The sequence below is a fragment of the Microchirus variegatus genome (genome assembly GCF_963457635.1).
Source record: "Microchirus variegatus genome assembly, chromosome: 5".
NCBI lineage: Eukaryota > Metazoa > Chordata > Actinopteri > Pleuronectiformes > Soleidae > Microchirus > Microchirus variegatus.
In genome coordinates, this window is record NC_139806.1 from 14,823,295 (window position 1) to 14,848,587 (window position 25,293).

The window sequence follows — 25,293 nt, forward strand, 5'->3', positions numbered from 1 at the left end:
TGAAAGCGTATGGATGAACGTCACTGGATGTTTTTTCCATGGTTTATTTGAGAGGGCAAGTCACACTGTAGCTGCATGATCCAGGATCCATGTGTGCCCTCAGGAAAACAAAAACTGCGGTTTCTGCACGGGACAAAGATGCACAGTCAAATGCAAGAGAAAGACCTGGCTGTGAGATCGTCACAGTCTAAGTGCTGCTGGAATATTTGCACCATGACGACAGGAAATATTGAAAGTAATAATCCTGAAGCAAGAGCATGTTACACTGTTCTATCAAGAGCAATATTAAAAGACCATAACTAATACACTAAGCAGTATGACTAAACTGTATATTACATCATATGCAGTTCATTTAATTGCTGTTATGAACCAGTAGTCCCTGTATTTATATATCATAACCTAATATTTATTGATTATTTAATCAATAATATATAAGTTCTCTAAACAGTTACTAGTTATATACAACAGTAGTTTGTGTAGTTATTAGGCCATGTGTTGTCATGGTAACCATTTGTGAAAATAGATTTTTAGCTGGAATCAGGGCTGGTATTGTGGATGACAAGTATTATTGATTAAAATGTTGATTTTTATTTTTGAAAAATAATGCATTTATTCTAATAGAGCATTTTAAATAGCACATTTAAATCATTATTAGCTACAATGCTATACAATGAAAAATATTGTTAAAATGATTAGAATATGAAGATAGATTATTGTCTAAAGTCTCAGTTGTATTTAATTTCCAGGGCGTCACTAATGTCACCATCACCATGATGATGCGACTCAGTTTTGAGCTGTTCAGCGAGGCGAACCGGGCAGGGCGAAGTCACAGACTCCCAGGGGAACAGCGCTTCTTCTTTTTAACAATAAACCACCAAATACCGTTTATCTTCGCTGTGTTTGTGCGACATTCGTTATTGCGTGTCACATTAAATGCGTGTCTATGAGTCGGAATCACAGTGGACGTTAAATATTCCTCCTCCGTGAAGGATTGCACCGGGCTTCCCCACCCCCATGTTTCCTGAATAGTTCGCTCCGCCGCTGCAGGTCTGGTTCAGCCAGCCACAGCCTTATCTGCCCGAACGATCTCCGGCGTCTGTCAGCGCAGACTCGCGGTCTCCGTCTCTCCGTCTGTGGTGGTCGGTAGCGGCACTGGAATAAATGAGGAGCCCGTTCTTCCGACGCAGATACCGGGGGAAGACTCAGACGACCGTCCCGGGACGCGTGTTATTGCTCCGTGTCCGTCTAAAGGGCAGTGGATTATTATCGATCACCACTCGTGATGAACGTGACAGCAGCGGCGCGGCGCAGCGCGTGTGTCCGTGATGTTGCAGAGGATTGTGGAGGATTGCTCTGTTGTCGGGGAAATGCCGAACATTTTTGCGGATAAAAAAATATATCCATCTGACAGAGGAGACATTAGTAGATGTAGGTGTGCGCCATATTCCCCACGCACCTGCACCTTCAGGAAATGATCCTGTGATTCTGAGGTGATGGTGACAGTGTCTTAGTGATCGTGACATTTATTAACCTACATCAACCACCTGTGCTACCATTTTGTACAAGCCTATTTTTTCTACCTCATCTTAAAGTTTTTGAATTAATTGTCATTGTAAGGACGATTTCCTCTACATCAGAAGCTTTTATTGTGATATGGTTGTGTACGCTGCTTTTTGTGAATCATCATAATGATCCAGGCGTCTTCATACTAGATCAAAACAGACATTTTTTTTTCCAAACCTGGATGAGAAGAAACCTGTGGAATGCTCGATCTCAAGATGAAGGAAACGTGTCGCGTCTGTGGCCGTGAGCTCTGCGGTAACCAGAGGCGATGGATTTTCCACCCCACCGCCAAACTCAACCTGCAGGTGCTGCTGTCCCACGCTCTGGGGAAAGAGCTGGCCCGGGACGGCCGTGGAGAGTTCGCCTGCTCCAAATGCACCTTCATGCTGGACCGCATGTACCGCTTTGACACGGTCATTGCTCGCGTGGAGGCCCTGTCCATCGAAAGGTTGCAGCGGCTCCTGCAGGAGAAGCATAGGCTGAGACAGTGCATCGGTGGACTCTATCGGAAAACAAATTCAGAGGATGGAGCTGTCACATTGGGTGGAGGCGAAGAAGGGCCAGTTGATGGCATGGTGGACTTTTCAGGCCTCACTCATGCAAAGTACTGCGCCCTGCTCCAGGACGACCTGGTCTACTCTTTGTACGAGTCTTGGGCTGACGACAGCCTGGACGGTCACCATCACCACCACTACCACCCAGCAGCTTCAGGGTCAGAGGTTACAGTTGCAGGCTCACAACGCTGTCTGTCCAGCACTCCCAGGAAGTGCCAAGGATGTTCCTACTGGAGAGTGACAGACTCTGATTATGAGGCTGTTTGTAAGGTGCCCAGGAAGTTGGCACGGAGTATTTCATGTGGGCCGTCAACCAGATATTCAGCCAGTGTTATCGGGGGCAGTGTGGTTGGAGGAGTGGGAACTGCTGAAGAAGAAGAAGATGAAGACATACAGAGTGTGGACAATTCAGAAGAACCCCCATCTTCTTTAACTCTGGTCCCTGGTTCTCAGGATCCCTCAAGGAGATCAGACAGTGATCGCACACTGGCTGGACATGCCAGCTCCAGCCCCTCTGTAACATCTCTGGAGACAGCTGAGGACTATGTCCAGCCTTCAGCCATAACAGATGGTCCTCTGAGTTCCCCTAGGGAACCCATGGATGACCAGATATTTGACTCCCTCTCTGAGGAGCACATGGGAGCCCAACACAGTCAATCCTCATCTGGGCTCAGCCTCTCACTGTCCCTGTGTTTGCTGCAGAGCTACAGCATCTACCGGCCAGTCAGGACCTCCAAGGGGAGCAAACTGCCAGTACTGCTCAGACGGAGCTTCAGTAATGGAGGCACAAGGCTGGGATACTCTGATCCTGCCTTTGGAATAACGTACGGAACTCCAGACAGAGAAAGGGACCACAGCGTGCCAGTTCCCGGGCTGGAGACCCCTCTGATCAAGCTGGAACAGGATGTGAACATGGCTTATATGGCGGATCTTTTTGAAGATTTGTACAAAGAGTATCCTCGCCCACCTCCTCACCAGGTATTAAACCATGAAGAAGATGGTGATGGAGCTGAGTCAAAGTCTTCCACTACTGTAGAATGATAGCACTTGGTGTAGGAGGGAGATGTGTCTATGCAGTCTGCAGTATCTGTATGTTTGACATACAAACAGTGAAGCCTTCCCACAAAAATTATCATTCTCACCATTTTTAAGCTCAGTTAGCCGTATGATCCAGCTCTCAGTCGCTGATGAGGATGTGATCTGTAGTGGGATTTTTTTGCATAGTTGTCTGTGTTGAAATCCATAACATGAGTGGTCAGGTGTGTAGGGTGTAAGCAGTCACACACACACACAACATGACCTAATTACCTAATAGCATGTGTGCACAAAGAGGTCAGTGGTCATGGCAACAAAGTCGAAAATACAGACTATAGAAGGGGGGAAAATGTGGCATTTTTCCTCAAATGTAAAACCAGTATTTTATCTTAAATTGAGGCCATGTATCCACAGTGACACACATATAAGAAGCTGTTAAATACTCAGGCATGAACACAGCCTGCAGACAAACTCAAAGTCTCCCTGTTTTTCCAGTTATAAATTATGTTGAAGCACAGGATTTAAAAAAAATTAAGCTTCCTCAAGTTAATATTTATCTTTTTTATTGCCACAGGGATCATTTTACAAGGACTTACTAGGTGACTTAACTAGGAATATTTAATAAGAGTGCGTGATCTTGGTGCAGGGGCTGCTGACTGAAGTAGGTTAGATGTGGGGAGATGGTAACACAAAGTGACCCCACTACTGGCCTATTTTCACTCAGACCTTGAGGCAAAGTGATCCATGCAGTGTCAGACCTCCCTGTCATCTCAGTACTGCTTGGCTACTACAGTAACAACATTGTTTATTATATTATAATTTAATCTCTATATGCCGTGACTTCGCCATGTATGGATGTTTTCAGTCGGCGTGCATCATATTGTTTTCCTTCCTATTTAGCTTTTAAGAGCTGGCATTGTTGAACAATGGTTATGTAAAGACAATAGTCGCACAACGCAGTTTGAACCCACTCCGATGTGCTAACTCATGCATGCAGATGCTCACACACACACACCACTCAAGAGGCTCTCTCTCCACATCTCCTGCCTTTTAGAAAGTACACACACATGAATGAGCAGAGTTTCTAAATGTCCATGCACAGTCTTACACAAGGCACTGTGAAAATGAAGCAGCCTCTGCCCTCAAGATGTCGCTGACATTACAAAGCCAGCAATTAGTGTATTTGGTATCCATTAACCCTCACTTCTTGCATGATTGTCTTTGTTCCAGAGTCTTGTCGAGGAGCAGCAAAGCCAGCTCAACCAGTACGAGTGTGCGGCCGGTCAGTGTGTGAGTGAGCTGCAGAAGGCCCAGCTCCAGGTCCAGTCCCTGCAGGCCAAGATCCACGAGGGCGAGGCCAACAATATGGTATGGCACATTAAAAGCACGTCATCACAGTTTAATTTGTCTGAAGACTACCTAACAACGACCTCTGTTTCCGCCTGTAGAAGCTGCAGGAGAAGCTGAGTGAAATGGAGTGTGAGCTGCGTTCGCTTCGCCAGGAGGCTCACAGTCAGGAGAGAGCCATCCAGGGCCTCACCGAGTCTATTGGTACAAAAGACAGTGAGGTGAGTGTGTCGTTGTTGTTTTTTTATTGTGCTTTTAGTAGTTGAATGTACCAAGAGTTGAAATCTGCATTCTGATGTCAGGCTCAGGAGCTGTATCAACTCATCGAAGGGCAAAATGCCACTCTGTGCAAGCTGCAAGAAATAGCCCATCGCAACCAGCTCACTCAATGCAAGGTAAGGCCTGATTAAATAGCACTATGACACAGCTTTTACGACATGGGTAAACATCAAAGACAGCCTACTCACTCACATCTCCTACACAGTATACACTACCGTTCAATAGTTTGGGGTCACCTATCCAATTTCTTTGTGTTTTCCATTAAAAGTCACACTTTTATTCATCAAAATGAAGAGAAAATATAGCCAAGACATTGACAAGATTAGAAATAATGCTTTTTTTAATGTTATATTAATTGAAAAAAAATGCTTTTCAAAAATAAGTTTCTAAGTGAACCCGAGTCGTCAGAACCATGTCAAGATGACTTACTCGTGGTGCAAATCCCAAATTATTCATTTGGATAATAAGAAATCTTTTCACCATGCGGATTAGATTAGATTAGATTGTGTCTTGTCTGACCTTGATCTGTTGTTATTCCATCTCTAGGTTCCAGAGGGGGTCAGCGAGTCCTTGACACTCGCCCAGCTGCAGAGCGAGCTGGTGGGCGTGCAGAGCTCCCTCTTCACCCTTGGTCTGGAGCTGGAGGCCAGCCAGAGGAGTCTCAGACAGAGTCAGAGACAAGGAGACGACTTGGTGCGGTTCAAGAACAGACTGAACTCTGATCTGCAGGAGGCGCTGCAGCACAGGGAGGTGACTGAAAAACACAACCAGGTGAGTGCATCTGAGAACATTAGTTAGTGTGAGTGAGACAAACGTTTATTTATCATGAAGTACTAACAATGCGGGCATGTGTCACTGTCTTGTCCCCCGCGCTGCAGGACTTGCACTGTGCCCTTCAGAAAAGTCGCTCTGAGCTTCAGGCCAAAGAAGCTGCGCTGAAGGAGAGCGAAGCAGAGAAAGTCTCCGCGGTGCAGGAAAAGGACAAGACCATCGCACAACTCGAGCACTCTCTGCAGGACAAGGAGCAACAAATACAAGTAACACACAAACCAGCACCTTGTGCATGGCTATAGTATGTGTATACAAAGCAAATGCACAGATATCTGATGTTTGTCATATCTTTATAGGAATACTCGGACATGCTGGAAACGACAGCAAACTCCAAATCGAGAGATGCCCTGCTGGAGAAACTAAGAGAGCGGATTAAAGATAGAGACAGGGCTTTGGAGGTAAAACACAAACACACACACAATCATACACACACCTAAAAGTTAAAAGACAAGTCTACACGTCCTTAAAGAGCAGAGGACGGTGGCCTCTGGGTGCCCACAAATAGCAGCAGTGTGATTTTTCTCCTGCAGCGCTCCATCGACGACAAGTTCCGCAGTCTGGAGGAGCGTGAGGGTCAGGTGAGGAGGCTACAACTGGCCCTCAGGGAGAAAGAACGAGACTTGGAGAGGCTGCGCTGCATCCTGTCCAACAATGAAGAGACCATCACGGTATATGCTCATTATAATCATTACAAAGATACGCCCTGATCCACATTCTAGACGTAGTATATGATGGTGGTGTGTTTTTTTTTTTTACACCTGTTCATGACTGTTCTATCAGAGTCTGGATGGTTTGGTGCGTAGTAAGGAGCTGGAGCTGGAGCAGGCTGCAGAGGCCTACAGGAACCTGCAGTGGCTAAAGCAGCAAAGCGAAGAGCAGGAGAGAAACACGCTGAGAGAGAAAGAGACCATCATCAAGCAACTGCAGGCAACTCTGCAGAGCCAGAGCCTGGAGACGCAGGTAAAACTCACACACACACACACAGTTAAACTGAAAGTGAAGACAAGTAACACAGGTTTGTCTCCCTGAGCTGGTTTTTAAGAGCTTTGAAAATGACACACCAAACAATTCAAGGACAATAAAACCATCTCTATCTCTTTCTCTCCTTGTGTACAGGACCTGACAGCTGCCCTCATTGCCAGAGTTCAGTCTGGTCCCACTGATATCGTGGAGGAGCTGAAAACTCGTCTGGCACTGAAGGAGAAACTGTTCCAGGAGCTGCTCTCTGACCGTAGCCGCCAGTCCAATCATCACCAAGCACAGGTCCAGGATCTGTTCAACGCTCTCAGCTCCAAAGACCAGTATCTGCAGGTAGCCCTATGTCGCTGGTGTTTTCAACTGCCTGACCGTAACGAAAAGAAGGAAGTTTTTAAAAACCCTTTTAACCGCTTGCCGCTTCCTCTCTCAGGACCACACCTACAGACTGTCCTTAGTGATCGGTGAGCGCAGCAGCCAGCTGCAGGAGCTGCGCAGGCAACTGTCGCTGAAAGAACAGGAGCTGTGCGACGTGAGACGGGACAAGGAGAGAGACGCGGGAGGAGAGACGGAGCGTCTGCAGAGTCTGCTCAAAGAGAAGGAGGCCTTCATCAAGGTACCAGTGCGTGGCATGAATTCCCCCCCCCCTCCCTCCTCTGTCTCCTGGATACCTGATCTTCACACTTTTCTCACCAGGAGCTGATGCAGAGCCAGGAAGAGGCGATGCTGCAGCTGTCGTCTAAAGAGAGTGACGGAGAGATGAAGGCTCTGCAGGAGGAGCTGCAACTGGTAATGAAGAAGGAGAGGGCGGCTCAGGTATGTGTGAGATCAAGCATAACTACTATCCTTAGTGTATAATCATCATTCTGACAATTACAAGTCCTGTCTTCATTTCCTCTCGTGGCAGGAGGAGCTGTCTGCTCTGCGTTTATCTTTAGCTCACCAGCAAGGAGTTGCCAAAAAAGCCAGCAGCGATCAGCAAGTAAGATTTGTCTTCTGTCATTCTGCAGCCAGTTTTTAGGAGTGCGACGAATGTAATAAATATCTCTTTCCTTCTCAATCTGACTCAGTGTGTGCTGGAGCAGCTTGTATCAGAGTACAACAAGCTGAATGATGCCCTGAGGGTAGAGAAGAGATTGTACCAGAATCTCATGCATGTGCACAACAAGAGTGATAGGTAGAGAAACATAGCACCTTTTTTTATATACATATATACATTTAACTGTACAGGGGTTTTATATGTACGTCCTAAAAATGCTTCTCTCTTCTTCTCCACGCGGCAGCAGCTCAGAGAAGATCCAGGCGCTCCACACTGAGCTCGACTCAGTGCAGGCACTGCGTGGACAGCTGGAGGAAGTCCTGGCCAGGACCTGTAACATGGCCCTGGCACTGGAGAGGGCAGCCAAAAGGCAGCCTGACTTTGGAGGTGGGGACAGGAAGGGTGGAGCATCCAGGGCTGCAGGGGGCGCTGTTACTAACATTCAGTGATGTCACAACAGCACGACAGGATGATGCCAGTTGTATGTGAGAGGAAGCGGCCTGTAGCCACTGACGGTCATTTTTTTTTTTAGAATGGAAACAAAATCCTCACGAGAAATAGAGCTGCAAGTAAGGATTATTTTTGTAATCGATTAATCTGTCGATTATTTTCTCGATTAATCGTTTGGTCCATAAAATGTTAATCGATTAATTGTTTCAGCTCTAATGAGGAATATTCTAGAGTCTGTTTGAATGAAAATGACTCTCAGTCCAGGCTACAGAAAGCTTCAGATAGCACAAGCACTACTCACCCAGTATGAAGTGACAACATGCAACTCAGAGTTTTATTTCATTTAATATATTCAGTGAGTGTGGTGTTTTTTTGTTTTATTTTATATATTGTTTTATGGAAACTGCCTGCGTATTTCTTTGCAGTGTGACTGTCATGTACTGCCATTTCTGTGTACTGTGTCTCTCACCCGGTGTTCGCTCTTCCAGCCTTAACTGTCACAGTGAAGTCACGTCTTGTGGAGAAACTCAAGCGCTCATGCCTTACAGTCGAAAAAGTCTCACCATCCATCGTTTATTTTATGTCATCTGTTCGTGAACTGGATGTGCACACGTAACACGGCCCCCTCCAAAAAAAAAACAAATCCAAAAAAGAGTCAGACAAAAAGTTCCGTTGGACCTTTGCTTTTCTTTGCTTTCATTCTCACTTTAACAAAGTAAACCTGCTCTGCTCTAGTTACACTTTAGTCTGCATTGTTTTTAGTTTATTGCACAAACTTCAGTTACAAGATAATAGTGAAATATCATAAGTTCTTCTACAGTTTGCACCCTGTAAATCACATGAGACGTGAATGCCAGAAATAACTCTTACTTATTAATTATACATATATCAGGCAGAGTTCGTCGTCCTGGGATTTTTGTCCTGATCTCTCATCTAGTATCCTTGTCAACACATCTTTTTTTTTTTTTTGTATGTTAAATTAAACAAAATAAACGTGCTGGCTTTTTATCAAAAGCACTTCTGTTATGGATGTTTCTTCATTGTATTAAATTGGTTTAGAAATGTCCCAAACCTTAAAAACCCCCCACTTGGCCCCACATTGTTGAATCCATGTGAACCATACATACCTACTATAAACACTTCTGTTTTTCTTTGTCCTAAAAAGCATTTAAAGTACAAGTAAACATATTATTAATGGTTTGAAATATTGACAATAAATATCAGAAACTATATGAATAATTACCTGACATTTCTAATCTAAAGAAGTTCTGTTGTTTATGTCCTTGCTCCCTCATGCATGAGACTGTGGCATGGTTTTCACGTTTGCATGGCTCTTCCATTTGAGTTTAAAAGTGTCCAGAAATGTACAAATATAACCAAGCAAGGGATGCACTTTCAAACTATTATAATATACAGAAAACACACAACATATACCCTTATTTTAAATGACAGATAACAGACACAGTGCACAGCTACAGTGTCTCTGTATGTAAACAGAGGGCCCCACATTGAGTCAGTTCAGCTTACAGAGCACATTGTTCGATCAATAATAACCCGCAGGTTTGACTCGAATTACCTGCCCAGAACAACAGTACAAAGACACATAGTGCATTTAAATGTCATCTATTTTTAGTATCTTACAGTTGGTTATTTATTTGAACTTCCCCTAATTGTTAATAATCCCATTTTACATGTACAACAATACACTGAGCAGCTGTAGCGATACACACCCATACACGTATATGACTCACACCTATAGCCCTGCACAGTGTGTGTGTGTGTCTATTGAATATCACGAAGACTGTACAACAGTTTTCCTTTTGAAATTCCTGCCTGCTTCTTTCCACTGTGCCTCAGCTTCCTGGCAGCAAACCAGTGTCCATTTATGTGTGTTTATGTGTGCCTCACTCGCTCTTTCTCTCTGTGAGTCAGTTAGTGTCTGTGTGTGTGTGTGTGTGTTCAGTACTCTCTCATAAACACCACCAAAAACATTCACGTATGTGAATATAAATGAACCATGATCCAATAATAAACCTGTTTTTACTTTACATGGTTGGACGTTATCCTCATGAACACACACACACACACACTGGGTTGTACTGCCTTGAGTGAGCTGTTGGCTGGTTCACAGTGTGTGACATAACATTTCCCTTCAGTCCCATGACTTCCAAAGTGGTGATGCAGTGTGCAGCCAGAGCAGAATGAGCACCAGACGAGGACACATTTACAACAACACTAAAGCACGACTACATTTGGAAAAAACGTTGGATTTGGACAAAAAGAGCTTGAATTAAGTGAATGTTTATTCGTGTGATTCCAGAGCTCAGTACAGAAGAGGACGAGGAGGAGGAGGAAGGAGACGACGAAGATGGCAGCAGCAGCGACGAGTTCACCGACAGCATAGAGGAGGATGATGACAAAGTGACGGCCTTCACTCAGGTAGAATGTTTGAGTGTATTTCAGAGAGTTACTTAAACCTTTAACCTGTAAGTTGACTTAAACAAAGGCTCTGACTTTTTTTTTTAGGTGTCTGAGAAGTCATGTGAAGGTGTGGCTGCAGAGCTGGTGAGGGGAGTTTTGTCCCAGAGAGCTGATGTAAAGCAGCTTGAGGAAGCAAGGAGGATGCTAGAAGGCCAGCTTGAGGAAATAAGGTCACACCTGGAGAGAGATGGCTTCACATCAGTGGCCCAGATGAGGTGCATGTTTGTGCTGGAGACTCTGGAGGAAACTGTATATTCTAACTGTTGTCTCTGTCTTCTGATCTTCTTGCACCTGACGTCTCCTTCATACTAACGTCGGAGTGGCTTCATGTCTCGCAGGAGTGCGCTGCAGAACCTGCAGGAGGAGAACCAGGCTTTGAAAGAAAGCCAGGAACGAGCTGGAGTCCTGAGGACAAACACAGAGAAGAATCTCAGGAGTCTCACCTGGGAAGAGGAGGAGGATATTGAGGAGGAGGAGGAGGAGGAGGAGGAAGAGGAAGCACCTCAGCGATGGAAGAGACAGTGTACAAGGCCTTGCTCTCTGGACCTGGACACACAGACGTCCCATCATCACGCACAGCAGATTGAGAAGGTACCACGTACACACTGAAATATGAATTAAATAACGTAGATCACAGTTTGTGATACAATTCATTGAAATGATTAATTAACGTATCTTTAATATGTGCATGTGTTAGTCATGTTGTTATTTATATAACTCGTGGATATAAAGGGACGTCAGTTGGCATCGTGCTCACTGTGATGCAAATGAAAACATGAACCCCTGTGTGTTTAAGTGATGGAAATTGCATTCCTGTGACATGTGATCTTTGCAAACACAACACTCTCGCAGGAGGCGGAGCCTGCTGGTAACAGGAGTGAAGTGGGAGCACCGTGGCAGGATATCGACGAGGGCCTCCGCGAGCAGGCGACTCACCTACGCTCTGATCTGGCTCTGAGCCACCAGGAGAACAGAGAGCTGCAGGAGAGGCTGATGGTGTCTGAGGCCACAGTCCACGCTCAGGCCGAACAACTCAAGGACTACAGAGATCTGCTCAGTGAGTCACTGGCAAAAACAAGTGTGAAGAAACACACACAAATTGTACAAAACATAACCAATAATGTCTCTTCACAGCAGAGACGTCAGTCCAGCAAGCCAGTAAACAGGTGCAGGTGGATCTTCAGGATCTGGGATATGAGACATGTGGTCGCAGTGAGAATGAGGCTGAAAGAGAAGACACCAGCAGTCCAGGTAACAAATGGAGATGATAACTTTATGTTACTCATGTTAAATGCAACTACTAATCACACAACAATAATATCTTCCTCCTACAGAGTTTGATGATCTGGAGATGTGCACGTCACTGTCCCATCAGCAGGACTATGACGGTGTGGGCAGCAGCTGGTACTCCGCTAAGAGCGGCAGTAACAGAGGAGACTATGAAGTGGGCGATGACGCCTCTCTCCAGCATCTTGTCCTCGATCTGCGCTCACAGCTGACACGCTGCCACAAAGTGATCCGTGGGCTGCAGCTCCGCGTCCGCTCCCTGTCCGCCACCAGCGACTATGCCTCTAGTCTGGAGCGCACGCCTCGCAAGGTAATGCAGCGTCAATTTACTGCTTTGTATCTCTGGATTAACAGTAATGTTACTCGACTTCTTCACGAAACTCATACTCACTATCGAAGGTAAACTGGGCCTTTGAGACATCACCTGCCCCCAGTGGTGCTGAAGAAGATGAAGGCTGGATGTCTGACTCACAGGCGATTCGCTCTGGGTCCAAACCCAGAAAGGAGCTTGAAGAACTGATGGCAAGAGTCACATCACTGGAGGCACAACTAAAAAGCCCTGGGCTGGAGGGAAAGGGTCAAGCAGAAGAGGGGAAATGTGCTACTTGGCCTGGGTAAGTGGACACAGACAGATTGTTACCTTTGGTGCCTCTGTAATCTCTCTTTACATTATCTAGTGTTCATATTAGTCTTCCTTGTGTCCCTTTAAATGCTTTCCCTTCCTTTTACAGGAAGTACAACTCTCTGATCCAGGCACAAGCTCGTGAGCTGTCCCACCTGAGGCTGAGAATGAGAGAGGGACAGGGAGTCTGCCATATCCTCACCCAGCACCTGGGTGACACCACTAAGGTGCCACAAGCCATCCTGCATCAACTGACTTCTTCATTTAATGATATCAGTTCACTTTATTTGTCAAACTCAAGGTTCTAGTAATTATAATAAAAGCAAAATAGAAAAATAAAAACATACATTTATGATTAAGTTAAGTTAATACCAATTTTTCCATATATAACAACAGCAAAACAACAGGAGCGATATATATAAACAGTACATTCTTGCATGTTGGCTTGCACAAGGACCAGTATGTGATCTATTTTCCATACATCACCACCACAATAATAGGCCAGAGGACGATCTATGGCTACTATTCTTGTAGTTAATCAAACTCTCTGCACCTTTCAGGCCTTCGAGGAGCTGCTGCGAGCGAACGACATTGATTACTACATGGGTCAGAGCTTCAGAGAACAGCTGGCACAGAGCACTGCGCTGGCACAAAGAGTGGTCACCAAGATCACTGGACGTAAGGAAACATCTTCACCCACAACATTTTTAAAAAGTCTTCATATCTGACAGTTTTAAATTGCTTTTGTCTTGCTTTTAATACCTAAAGATTTTTTTTTATTATTTATAGTCAGTTATTTTTATATTTTTTAAAGATTGTTCTGCTCTGTTTTGTTGTGTTGTGTTACCCAGGTGACTGTGCAGAGAGCCACGATGAAAAGATGGGTCATGAGCTGCTTGCCTTGCGGTGAGTGACAGTATACATGTACAGGGTGTAAATCAATTTTGGGGGAAAAAAAGGCCCTTAAAAAGTATTGAAAAGTCTTAATTGAGATATCATGAGGTATTAAATTGTGTCCATAGATTTTGACTGCAGGCACCCTTTTGGAGGGTTCCACCTAGAACCCTTTTAAAACCCTTTATTCAGGAAAGGGGTTTTAAAGGGTTCTCTGGATCAAAATGGTTCTTACTGGAACCAATAGTGTTACCAAGAACCCTTGAAAAACCCTTTCTTCTGGAAAGGGTTCTTCAGAAGCAAATGGTTCCAGGTAGAACCTCAGCCCTTGCAGAAGGACACTTTTGGAACCCTTATTTCTAAGAGTGTATAGATTTAATTGCAAACTAAAACTGTTAAATTTAAATATGTGTTGCTGATTACAGCTTCAAGTGGCGATAAGGTCTTAAAATATCTTACAAAAATCTTACATGGGGAATGAAATGAACTTCTATATAGATCTTATTGCACTTTGTCATTTGACAAATGAGTCCCTTTACCACGTGAACAAATGCCAGACTGTGGTATCACCTGCTGATCTCTGCAGAGCCCGAGCTCTGACCCACTGATGAGTTTACTTTGTCATGTGACGCTCTGCAGCACGCGAGAAGCCTCTCACATGTAGAGAGGAGGCACAGGGTTACTGTTAATCCACATACAGGCATTAACTGTTAAGTTGCTTTACTTTGACAGATTCACAGGTGTCCCAGCAGCCAGGCTTAAGAAGCCTGTCCTGGTTGTATCTCACTCTCTTGAATGTGAGACTGTTCCTGTTGGATCATAACATTGTTTTTGTATATATCTCGGGGAAAGAACCAGGAGAGATTTTTTTTTTTAGAAGAAGTGGCCTGGTGCTCGGCTCTGTTTGTTATGCATTGAGGATTCATACTGCGGTGGGAGCATGGCCCCGTTGTGGAAATCTATTTTTTCTAAGAACAGCCACATGTACAGGGATTCTCTGTGGTCTTTTTCTGTGAGTCGAAGCCAAACCAGAGAAGCGGCCTTTGTTAGAATGCTGTTGGAGAGAAACAGAGAGTTAATACTGCAGCTGAAACAGTAAGAGATGTCTTTCATTCACACAGGCGGCTTTGTGAGATGTTAGCAGATTCAAATGCAGCAAAAATGATTCCTGAAATGGAAAGACTCTGAGATTTTTACATTTATATTATGTCAACATTTTTTTTTATGACAAAGTAATGAAACAATGTGATTGAATCTCTGATTTTTGTGTTCAGTTTATTTCATGTGTGGAAAATATTTTTTTTATATATATAAAAAAAGTATATGGACAAGTTATTTCATTTTCAGAAAAACTGCTTTAGTGGTGATATTTTGTCCTTATCAAATTAAACATATCATGTATATTAACTATAAACCAGTCATAACTAATAACCAGACTCGAGTGTAACGTTTCGTCCTCATGTTGTGCCCCTACAGGCTGAGTAAGGAGCTGCAGCAGAAAGATAAAATCATCGAGTCGCTTCACACCAAGCTGCAGCAGCGTCCCGAGACCCCGTCCAGCTGCCACGCCCTCTCGGAGACCACCGACCAATCGGACAGGACCTCGTTGGTGTCCGAAGAGTACAGAACCAACGAAGACCTGGAGCTGTGCTCTGACTTAGATGGCAGAGAGTTTCAGGAGGAGGAGCAGCAGCGGCTGCAGCAGCCAAGACAAGGATCAGAACCAGAAGGTATTGTTGCAGCTTAATTCTTTCTCTGTGTGTGTGTGTGTGTGATGCTTCCTATTCTATCCTTTCACCTTCCATTCCCCTCTTTTAGTTCGTCCACCTTTCCTTCTTCCTCCTCCTCCTCCTCACGGACTTCTCAAGTCCTCCAACAGCTGTCCCAACATGCATTACTCAGCCCCTGTGACTTTGACCAGTCAGGCCTCTCGAGGTATGGCACTCGCAGATGGCGATGACTTGAATCAAAGAATTGATCAAATCAGACTTTCTTTTCGTCCTCTTCCTCAGTGTTTCTGTATTTGTCACTTCCTGTCATTCTCCTCCAGCCCTTTTCAGTGAACCCGTTTCCTCCTTCTTCCCCGTCCCTCCTGGCCCTGACGTCTGGGGTAAAGAAGTTACTTCTGACCCCCGGCCCAGGGCCTTGTCCGTGATCGCTGTTCGCCCAGAGCTGGACACGCTGTACAGACAGATGAATGAGCAGAACAGGGGTGAGGGTTCAGGGAGAGTGTGTCGTGTGAAATCTGTTTAATTTAACTCTACTTAGGGTTGGGCAATAAGTCAATCATGATATACCACATCGTTCTCTTCAATATCTATATCACAAAGGTGCTGTATGTCAATATAATGTGTGAATAATCTTTAATTATCTGACATTTTCTCGATTAATTGTTTGGTCCATAAAATGTAAAAAAAAAGAAATGTTGATCAGTGTTCGCAAAATTGGAAATGTTCTCGAATGTCTTGTTTTGTCCACAAACCAAAATGATTCAGTTTGAATGATTTCTTTGTTACATGGAGCAAAGAAACGAAGAAAATGTTCACATTAAAGAAGCTGAAACAAGCAGAAATCTTGTTTTAATCATGAAAAAAGCTTCAAACCGATTAATCAAAATAGTTGACTATTAATTTAGTATCGATTAATTGTTTCTGCTCTAATCAATATCTTCTCATAGTCCTCTCTGGTCATTTCACACACACTTGTTTAATATAAATGTGTATGTGTGTGTTTATGATGAACAGGCTTTGCAGTTCCCAGTGACAAGGCCACGTTCCCTCTCTCACCTGGCGCTCACAGCCACAATGACCTCTCCAGCTACAGCCTGCTGTCCCATCATGCCTTTCAACAGTACCAGCTGGGCGGCATCCCTGAGGACCGCTCGCTCAAGTCTGACGTAGGACCAGTGACGGGCGGGACGCTGTGGGACATGGAGAACATGGTTCAGCAAGTAGGGAGCTATCCTGGATCATCTGGGCTCCAGCCAGCTCCAAGCAGCCATGCAGGTGTGAAAACGCTGTACGGTGTTATTTAATCCACCCCCCCCCCCCCTGCCCTAGATGATCACTGGAAATGGCAACGCTAAATTTCATCTCATTGTCTTTAGGGGTGAATGTGATAGAGGAGCACCTGCAGGAGGTGAGGTGTCTCCGTCAGCGTCTGGAAGAGTCCATCAGGACTAACGAGAGGCTCCGCCAGCAGCTGGAAGAGAGACTTGCTCATGGTGGGCATGGTGGAGGTCAGTTGAGAAACACCAAACAAGATCACCGGTGTCTCTTGAAGAAATAATATAAAAGCGTGTGTATGTTTTGTTTTTTTCAGGGGCACCAACAAACATCTACATACAGGGACTGGATTCAGTCACTCAACTGTCCAACGAGATCAGAGTCCTTAAGCAAGAAAACCTGGCCCTGCAGTCACGCTTGCAGGCTAGCACAGGTACGCTGTCTGAAAGCCAACTGAAAAGGCCACTCTTCTTCATATACACAGTAAACTACCACCCCAAAGCTCAAAAACATATAATAATTTTGCCCTTCAAACTTCGCTTTGGTCAAAGAACCAGCAAAACTGTTTTCAGCTGTGATAACATCATTGCACAAGGGTTTTCAAGGGTTTTCTAATCATCCAATAGCCTTCTAATGCCATTAGCAAACACAATGTACCATTAGAACACTGGAAATGGGCCTCTAAACACCTATGTACATATCCCATTAAAAACCAGACGTTTGCAGCTAGAATAGTCGTTTACCACATTAACAATGTATAGAGTGTGTTTCTGATTCATTTAATATTATATTCATTGAAAAAAGGGCTTTTCGTTCAAAAAATAATGACATTTCTAAGTGACACCAAACTTTTAAACGGTAGTGTATATACGTTAATTCACTTTCTCTCCCCTCAGACACTTGTGAGGAGGTCGCACAGTTGCGGGAGGCTGTGTTTACGGCACAGGCTCGCCTGAAACAAGCAGAGCTGGAGGCCCAGCAGTGGAAAGAGGAGCTGCGGCGGCTTCAGAGTTACAGGCAGGAGCAGGGAGAGCAGATCCACACGTTAAGGCAGGAGAGACAGGCCAGTCAGGAGAGAACCAACAGGTCGGTGTGTTCGTCTTCAGCATTTCAGCGTGCAGTATAGTCACAGTATATGTTGAACAATATTTTCATTTATGTTCATCCTCAGGCTCCAACATGAGGTGTCGCTACTGCAGCAGCAGCTGTGTGAGGGCAGAGAGCTCATCCACTCCCTGCAGAGTGAACTGCAGGTCTACGATCGAGTGTGTTTCAGTGCAAAGGCCAACAAAGGTAAGAATTTATTTATACTGTACACAAGCTATGGTAGATATTAAACCATTTTTAAATATGAAACACATTGAATTCAAAGGATTCTTTTGTCAAATGTTACTTTAGCACCATCTTGTGGTAGTATAAAGAATGACACTGTGGCAGATCTTCTGCAAAGCACACAAACACAAACAATATTCATATTGACGTGTTGAACAGGACAATAAAAGTTCTTTAGCCAATTTAATGTAACATCTGGGAAGGTAGAATCCAAAGCCAGATAAAATACCCTTAGCTTTCTGCAAGCACAATGCTTTGGTCAGATTCTCCTATTTTTTTTTATTATTATTATTATTATTACTATTTCTGTTGTTTTGAACCAGTCTAGCCATTCTCCTCTGACCTCTGGCATCAACAGCAACAGCATTTTTGCCCAGAGAATGGTTGCTCATTGGATATTCTCTCTCTTTTTTTGGATTATTCTCTGTGAACCCTAGACATGGTTTTGCAACAACCTCCCAGTAGATCAGCAGTTTCTGAAATACAACCATGCCACATGCAAGAGTCACTTAAATCATCTTTCTTCCCTGGTCATCTTCACCATGTCATCATTACATTGCTGCCCTGTGATTTGCTCATTAGAACAACAAGCAGTTGAGCTGGTGTTGAATGCAAACCAGTGGTTGGAGGGAGTGAAATGGGGTCAACGTGTGTTGTGCATATTTTTGTCTCTAGGCTACATGTGCGGTGAGCCAGTGGAGCTGGGCGAGCTGCTCGGAGAGGTGAGGAGTCTCCGGGCGCAGCTGCAAACCAGTGTCCAGGAGAACAGCGCTCTCAAACAACTGGAGCTCCACAAGCAGCTGGAGCAGAAGCTGGGTGTCGGCTCTCCTCGGTCCCCGTCCCTCTCTGCCCTCACTGCCAGCCCTCAAAGGGAAAACTTCTACAGACGACAGCTGCTCCACGGTAAGGCAAAAAAAAAAAAATGGGTGCGACCCAAACGTAGCATAAACACAAACTGATTGTGAGGCTTCAGTGTGCTGTGGTGTGGTTTTGCACTGTGTCCAAGCCTGGTTTGTGTATGTGTGTGTGCTCCACAGACCCAGCTCCGTCTCCACCAGTCAGGGACATTGGTCTGTTTAACTGTGGATCGCCTGGTCCTCCCTTCTCAGACCTGGACGACAGCCATAGCACTGCTAATGGTGTGAACTGTGCATGACTACAGCTTAATATGCCTCCACTGTGCTGGTTTATCGTGAGACATCGCTTGTAACTAATGAACTCGTCGTTGTGATTCTACTGTGCTTTTTTTGTCATTTTGCTTCTGAACTGCATAACGTTATTTCTTACAATGCCAACAATGTCGTTTTAAAGTCCACTTTTTTCCTCCAGTAGACTCTCTGGACCCTCACTGTGAGCTCGAGGGGGAGGCCCCCGATGGATCTTTTGCAAACCGTAATGGCCGCCACGCCATCGGCCATGTGGATGATTTCAGCGCTCTGCAACAGCAAGTCCTCGAGGGGCGGAGCCTCGTCCAACGCATGGAGACGACCCTGCAGGCCTGCCTGGGCCCAACTCTGCTGGACGCCAATGAGAAGCACAGTGGTGAAATGGTGAGAGACTGAGGGCCAAAGAAACTTTTTGACACATCATGACGTGATAACTGCAGAGCACAAACATCTAACTGAGCTCTTGACGCAGGTTGTGGACTCTGGGTGTGTGAAGAGTCTGCTGTCCAGTACCAGGACTCTGAGGCAGATCCTGGAGGAGTCCATGTCTCTGCTGAAGATGTTCTGGAGGGCAGCGCTGCCCAGCAATGATCTCACCATGCAAAACCTTAAGAAGGTTTGGAAACAATGATGTTTGTCATTGAGCTGAACTTGCAATAGCTATAAACATGTTGTGTGTGTGTGTGTGTGTGTAGGAGCAGTGTATGCAGGAGGAAATCTTGTCCCTGAAACTGCGTATATCAGAGCAGGATGAGGTCCTAAAAGGGACGATTCAAAGACTGAGGAGCACCAGCCGCACCAAGGAGAGCATGGAGCACTTCATAGTTAATCAGTGTAAGTGTCTGCAGAAATATACAAAGGACAAGAGTAAAACACACAAACAAACAATCTATGTGTAGAACTTATATCTAATGTTCAGATGTTGTTTTTGAATCATGCCGCAATAAATCTATGTCTCACCGTTTGCAGTGTCAAGGACTCGTGATGTCCTTAAGAAAGCCAGGACAAATTTAGAGGTAAGTGAGTCTCACTTATCTGAGATAGAATATCCCACAGGTCACAGTATGGCCGTAAATCAGTAACGTGTCCCTTCTTGTTGTTGTCCTAAACATCCTTAAGTATTCGTATTTGTAAGGTAAATTCATCACTTTTGGATTTTTTGTCTCTCTCGTTCCTCCATTCTCCTCTCCTTTCCTCTCCTCTTTAAACCCCCAGAAGAATGAGCAGAGACTTTCCTCTCTAAGCTCGTCCTCCTCCTCTCCTCATGCTGGTAACTGTCTGACATCACGTGGCCTTTTGTTCATAGGTAGACGTTGTCCCAGACGCTCTTTGCAAAGAACTGCATTGATTTAATATCAGTATTAGCCTATTTCCTCTGGCTACACTACAAGTTTTAAAGTACCTTTCTGTAGTCTGGGGCAGCTTTTACCTCAGTGTGGAGTTGGTTTTGTCGACTCATGCTCACTTCACCGCTTCATGATCACATCCAACAGCGAACTCCATCCTGATTTAACAGTTTATTGTCGTATGTTGTAACTGAATGCATGTTTTCAGGGGCGTACACAAAGAAAACACCCATATCTACATATATAAGACAACACTGCACCTAAGTGTTAACTTTGAGTCTATTTCGAGTGTCGAGACACCCAACAGTGACCTCCACGCTATGCATAGTTTCCGTGTGTGTGTGTGTGTGTGTGTGTGTGTACACTATAACAGAATCGCACAAATGTGTGTGACAGCTTCATGCAGTCTTGGGATTTTGTTGATGTCGTAAACGTCTAAGTTTCCACCACAAGATACACAGCACACAGACAGTGTGTGTGTGTGTGTGTGTGCGCCCGCGCGTGCGTGTGTGTGATAGACTAACGCCACTGCTTATTCTCTAACGTCTCATTCCCAGCTTTTCATCTGCAAATGGTTGCCTTTTGGAAACTTTATTAAATGGAATTAAACAGTTGTGCTACTTATTTAAAAAATATAAAAAGATACATTTTAGGGTAGAGACAATTACATTGAATCAAATTGAAGTAAATTAAATTAAATTAAATTAAATTAAATTAAATTAAATTAAATTAAATTAAATTAAATTAAATTAAAATTATTAAAATGTACAAATGAATAAAATCAGATTGCTTCATTACTATTGTTTCTTTGATACATTTTGGAGTAGAGACAATAAAATGGAATTGAATTGAAGAAAATAACATTAAATTAAAGTAAATTCAATTATATTAAATTAATAGAACAGGTTGCAGACTTCCATATTTATAAAAGTAAAACAGTAAAAGTAAGTTTTTTACTTATATACTCCCTGTTATATTTGTGTTTTTACTCCAAGCCAGAATCATAACATCTTTCTATGAGTATGTCAACTAAAATATGAAGCAGGCCAAACTTATCTTACCAGAGCCAAAGTGTTTTGTCTTGAGTCACTTTGAAGGCTGAGCACAAAACATCATAAAAGAAAACCAAGAAAAGTAAGGACAAATGTATTATTGTGTAACTATGTCTTCATCTCTAGTGGACAAGAGTAGTATTACTGTCAACTCTGAAACAAAGTAAAAAAGCGAATTTCCTAAAATGCTGAAATGCACCTTTAACATTTCACCTCACTAGCAGTGTGTCAGTGTTCCTGCTCTTCTGTTCTGAATACACCTGTGACGTAGACGTGTGTGTGTGTGTGTTCCTCTCTTCTTTTGTCCCTCACTGAAGCTGAGGAGCCAGGAGTTGCTTCCGGGGAGTGGCCTGCTGATCGCACTGTCCTGACAACCAGCGCCGCTTCCGGAGCTGCAGCCAATCAGCGACCGGCGACGAGGAAGCGCAACAGCCAATGTCTGCTCTAGACTTTATTCGAGAAACCAGCCTCAATGCTACCACCTCTGACCTCTATGCTCAAACAGCCAAGACCCATCTAACACCCCGCGCCCAGCCCACGGCCCTCAACAGCTGCCATGAGAGTGTGTCCACCCTTCTCTCCTCTGGTGTGAAGTTTACTTTACTTGAGCCTTAGCAGAATCCCCTCGCTCCCTCACTCCCTCCCTCCTACACCCATCCGTGTTTTTGTCTTTGAGTGACGTCGTCAGCAGTTTGCCTTGTGTGTGACAGAAGAAGGTGTTTGAAATGTTCTCCCGATGGATTCGGTGTCGTGTGTCCTTCTGATGGAGCTGGTGGAAGATGCTCTTACGTGCTGATCTCAGACCAGATTTTGGTCTTTTCCTTAATCTGGTGTCAGTGGAGACCCGAGGTCTGAAATTCAAAGATTTTCTATCAAATAACTCAAAATGTACACTAGCGTTCAAAAGTTTGGTGGTCACCTATACAATTTTTTTGTGTTTTCCAGTCACACTTTTATTCATCAAAAGAGTTGCAAAATGAATAGAAAATATAGAGACAATGACAAGATTAGAAATAATGATTTTTATTCCCTTTCGTCAAAGAACCAGCAAAACTGTTTTCAGATGTGCTAACATAATTGCACAAGTGTTTTCTAATCATCCAATAGCCTTCTAACGTGATTAGCAAACACAATGTACCATTAGAACACTGGAAATGGGCCTCTATACACCTATGTACATATTCCATTAAAAACCAGACGTTTGCAGCTAGAATAGTCGTTTACCACATTAACAATGTATAGAGTGTATTTCTGATTCATTTAATGTTATATTCATTGAAAGAAAAGTGCTTTTCCTTCAAAAATAAGGACATTTCTAAGTGACCCCAAACTTTTGAACGGTAGCGTATCCTTAAAATGAACGGAATTGGCATCAAATCCAAAGTTTCTCTACTGTCTGCCCTCAGATCAGTCTACACGAGCATCCTCTCCTCTGAGAAACCTGTGGACGGAGCAGATGTTCATGCATGTTTAAAAAGGCTTGTGGGATAGAATTCTGCACACACGTACACACACACACACGTCTATGTGTGTGTGTGTGTGTGTGAGATCAATCAAAGCTCACTCAAAGACAAGACACACTCAACTTTGACTGCCACACAAATGTTTACCTCTTGTGGCACTCTCATGAACAAGGACATCTTCTTTCTTTCTTTTTTGCCAATGCAATGCAAAGAAAAAAACCACGCCCACAGTGTTGTCACTGTGACACAGTGGAGGAATGTGTGTGCTATATGTCTGTATTTGTGGAGGAAGCTTTTGAACGATATGTAAGCCATCAGCCGAGAGTGAAGATAGACGCCGGAAGAAAGTTCCACTTGAGTTACACGCCTCCCTTTTTAGCTATTAATGTGGGGTTTTTTTTTTGGTTGTAGTTGTGAAAACTGAAGACGTGCGATTTGGATCAGTCACGTTCTTAAAGCCAGCTTCTGTTTGATCAAGTGTTATTTCTAAAGCTGGATGTGTGCACTGCAATACATCAAAAGAAAAGAGAGAGAAAAAGTGCTCAAGTGGAACCAGGCTAAACACGCGTATTCAAGCTCCTCTGTAGGAGTTCTCATACGAGCATGTGCAATAATAATGTTTCTTGAATAATCATGCTGCACCAGGATATTATTATTATTTCTTTGCCTGACACTGGATTATTAATCACACTCATAATGATAATGTTATGACTTCAGTGAGTGTTATATACGATTGTACCTTTTTTTTTTCTCTGGAGTGTCGATGCATGACAAAGACTGACAAAACGGTCAAAACTGAGCTATGGAACAGGGGATTGCCAATACTCGCCAAAGTTTTGAAGTCGAAACTCTTTATTTCGCTTTGACTTGCCTTTGACCATGCGATTGACAAACGAGACAAAAAGAGACAAATGCAAAGATGCATTGTGTCGACGAGGATTGAGAAACACAGAGACGGTAACCGTTAGACTTCATTCTCCTTTTTTTTTTGGACCAAAAAAAACAAACAAAAACGGTGCGTATTTTTGCACGGCATTATATGCTACAGTGGTCATGTTATATCTTTTGGTTCAGGCCGTCTTTAACATTCCCATGGCAATGGCAATATAGGTTATAAAGTTCTGATAGATGACACAAACTTTGGCAGGGCACTGGTATGATCATTGTTCTATAATTCATCAGTTCTGTTTCACATTTACTTTTTCTCTTGCTGTACATTTGCCATTTCATGCTGTAAATAACCTGCTTATTCTTGTGTGTGTGTGTGTGAGCGCGCGTGTGTGTGTGTGCGTTTGTTAAGAAAAAAAAAAACATCCAACATTTGCTTTTTGCAAAGTTGATTATCTGGGTAGCTGTGCAATAGCTTTATATACTTCATTTTGATGTTAAACATCATCGTATTACAAGTATGTTTGCGACATTCACTCCCTGCAATGTTTTGAATTATATGCAATGTACATTAGAGGATTGTGTCCCTTTGAATCAGTTAGTCACATCGATGGGGAACTCCGTCATTGTCCATCGACAACGAGTAGTTTTTTCGCTTGCCTTCACATTTCGCCCGAGAGCTTCTTCAGTCTGCTCTCTGTGGTAGCGCTCGTCTACCGGAGATCTGCCAAATTAGGTTTTATTTGTGCTCGAGTTGTTGAAAGAAAAAAAGAAAAAGCCAAAAGTATTTCAATACAGGTAAAAAGTTTGATATTTCCTTTCTAAATTGAAGACATTAAAGGAAAAGTTTTGAAGACTTGTCTGCTGTAAGGAAAAAGCCAATGACGAAATTATGAAAAGACTGGAGTGGTGAATCCACAAAGCACCTTTTTATAGCGTAAACAAAGCCTTATTGCTATTTATTAAGAAGGGAATTAGTGAGAGGTCGAATTAAACGGCAGTTTGTATACCGCGTATTGTTGGTCCTGAGTTGCGTTTGTATATACCGCTATTTGATTGGTGCAGCTTTGTTTCTGATTGTACGTATAATGAAGTAGAAAGCCGATGCAGGACTCATATCGATCTTGTCTCTGACGACAGTTAAGAGTGTGTTGTGTTGGCACGGGTAGTTATCAGTTAAAAGAGTTTGGAAAAGATGGAATAAAACCGTTGAAAACATGTGTGGTTTATTTGTGTTGATTTGAATTGCTTTGAATTTATAACTTTATAATTCATAATATAATAATAATCTATAGAGCACTTTTCTAAACTTTTTGACATAAAAAAAAACAACCATGCCCCATATAGTACATATTAGCATATCGTTAGCCTAATAGCATAGTTGCCTAAGTCATGTTTGAATGTTTTCGGAAAACAAGAAAAAACAAATTTTTTAGCAAGCACATTAGGCAGATATCACGATTACGAAGATTAAAATTAATTTCAATTAGCCTAATAGCAATTACGCTATTGCTATTGGTACAGCAATTATGCTATTGCTATTGGTGCAGCAATTATGCTATTAGGCTAATGATATTATATTTGGAAGAAGCAACTCCCTAAAGCAAATAAAGAACAACCAGTAGTAGGCTGAGCAGAACGTTTGTTATATTCTGCTGACTTATCATTAGACATTATGAATTCT

General features: G+C 43.5%; 2 protein-coding genes across 11 annotated transcripts in view; both read left to right on the forward strand.

Annotated features, from left to right (window-relative positions):
* Window positions 1-24,827, forward strand: part of LOC310927606 (myomegalin-like) — a 38,904-nt gene extending 14,077 nt beyond the window's left edge. For 3 of the 10 annotated variants that reach the window (XM_083889948.1, XM_083889949.1, XM_083889940.1), the window contains 40 exons: window positions 4,383-4,520; window positions 4,601-4,720; window positions 4,802-4,894; window positions 5,325-5,549; window positions 5,657-5,815; window positions 5,906-6,007; window positions 6,140-6,277; window positions 6,390-6,569; window positions 6,726-6,920; window positions 7,018-7,200; window positions 7,281-7,400; window positions 7,492-7,566; window positions 7,655-7,761; window positions 7,868-8,010; window positions 10,394-10,512; window positions 10,600-10,769; window positions 10,893-11,145; window positions 11,407-11,611; window positions 11,689-11,805; window positions 11,889-12,151; window positions 12,241-12,455; window positions 12,573-12,690; window positions 13,024-13,141; window positions 13,315-13,369; window positions 14,834-15,087; window positions 15,176-15,292; window positions 15,408-15,569; window positions 16,102-16,362; window positions 16,464-16,595; window positions 16,679-16,795; window positions 17,259-17,448; window positions 17,534-17,655; window positions 18,370-18,597; window positions 18,732-18,833; window positions 19,024-19,244; window positions 19,333-19,476; window positions 19,556-19,694; window positions 19,830-19,876; window positions 20,076-20,130; window positions 21,576-24,827. In XM_083889948.1, coding sequence (XP_083746074.1) covers window positions 4,383-4,520; window positions 4,601-4,720; window positions 4,802-4,894; window positions 5,325-5,549; window positions 5,657-5,815; window positions 5,906-6,007; window positions 6,140-6,277; window positions 6,390-6,569; window positions 6,726-6,920; window positions 7,018-7,200; window positions 7,281-7,400; window positions 7,492-7,566; window positions 7,655-7,761; window positions 7,868-8,010; window positions 10,394-10,512; window positions 10,600-10,769; window positions 10,893-11,145; window positions 11,407-11,611; window positions 11,689-11,805; window positions 11,889-12,151; window positions 12,241-12,455; window positions 12,573-12,690; window positions 13,024-13,141; window positions 13,315-13,369; window positions 14,834-15,087; window positions 15,176-15,292; window positions 15,408-15,569; window positions 16,102-16,362; window positions 16,464-16,595; window positions 16,679-16,795; window positions 17,259-17,448; window positions 17,534-17,655; window positions 18,370-18,597; window positions 18,732-18,833; window positions 19,024-19,244; window positions 19,333-19,476; window positions 19,556-19,694; window positions 19,830-19,876; window positions 20,076-20,130; window positions 21,576-21,706 — 6,033 coding nt within the window. In that variant the 3' untranslated portion in view covers window positions 21,707-24,827. The remainder of the gene's footprint in view (window positions 1-4,382; window positions 4,521-4,600; window positions 4,721-4,801; window positions 4,895-5,324; window positions 5,550-5,656; window positions 5,816-5,905; window positions 6,008-6,139; window positions 6,278-6,389; window positions 6,570-6,725; window positions 6,921-7,017; window positions 7,201-7,280; window positions 7,401-7,491; window positions 7,567-7,654; window positions 7,762-7,867; window positions 8,011-10,393; window positions 10,513-10,599; window positions 10,770-10,892; window positions 11,146-11,406; window positions 11,612-11,688; window positions 11,806-11,888; window positions 12,152-12,240; window positions 12,456-12,572; window positions 12,691-13,023; window positions 13,142-13,314; window positions 13,370-14,833; window positions 15,088-15,175; window positions 15,293-15,407; window positions 15,570-16,101; window positions 16,363-16,463; window positions 16,596-16,678; window positions 16,796-17,258; window positions 17,449-17,533; window positions 17,656-18,369; window positions 18,598-18,731; window positions 18,834-19,023; window positions 19,245-19,332; window positions 19,477-19,555; window positions 19,695-19,829; window positions 19,877-20,075; window positions 20,131-21,575) is intronic. The other 7 variants (XM_083889945.1, XM_083889943.1, XM_083889944.1 and 4 more) reach the window with 7 other exon arrangements.
* Window positions 1,764-3,158, forward strand: LOC310926664 (uncharacterized protein; the record flags this gene model as incomplete). The annotated part of the gene is made up of 1 exon (XM_083888847.1): window positions 1,764-3,158. One exon carries the CDS (start codon window positions 1,764-1,766, stop codon window positions 3,156-3,158), a length of 1,395 nt encoding a protein of 464 aa, XP_083744973.1.
* Window positions 24,828-25,293: the final 466 nt, after the last annotated feature.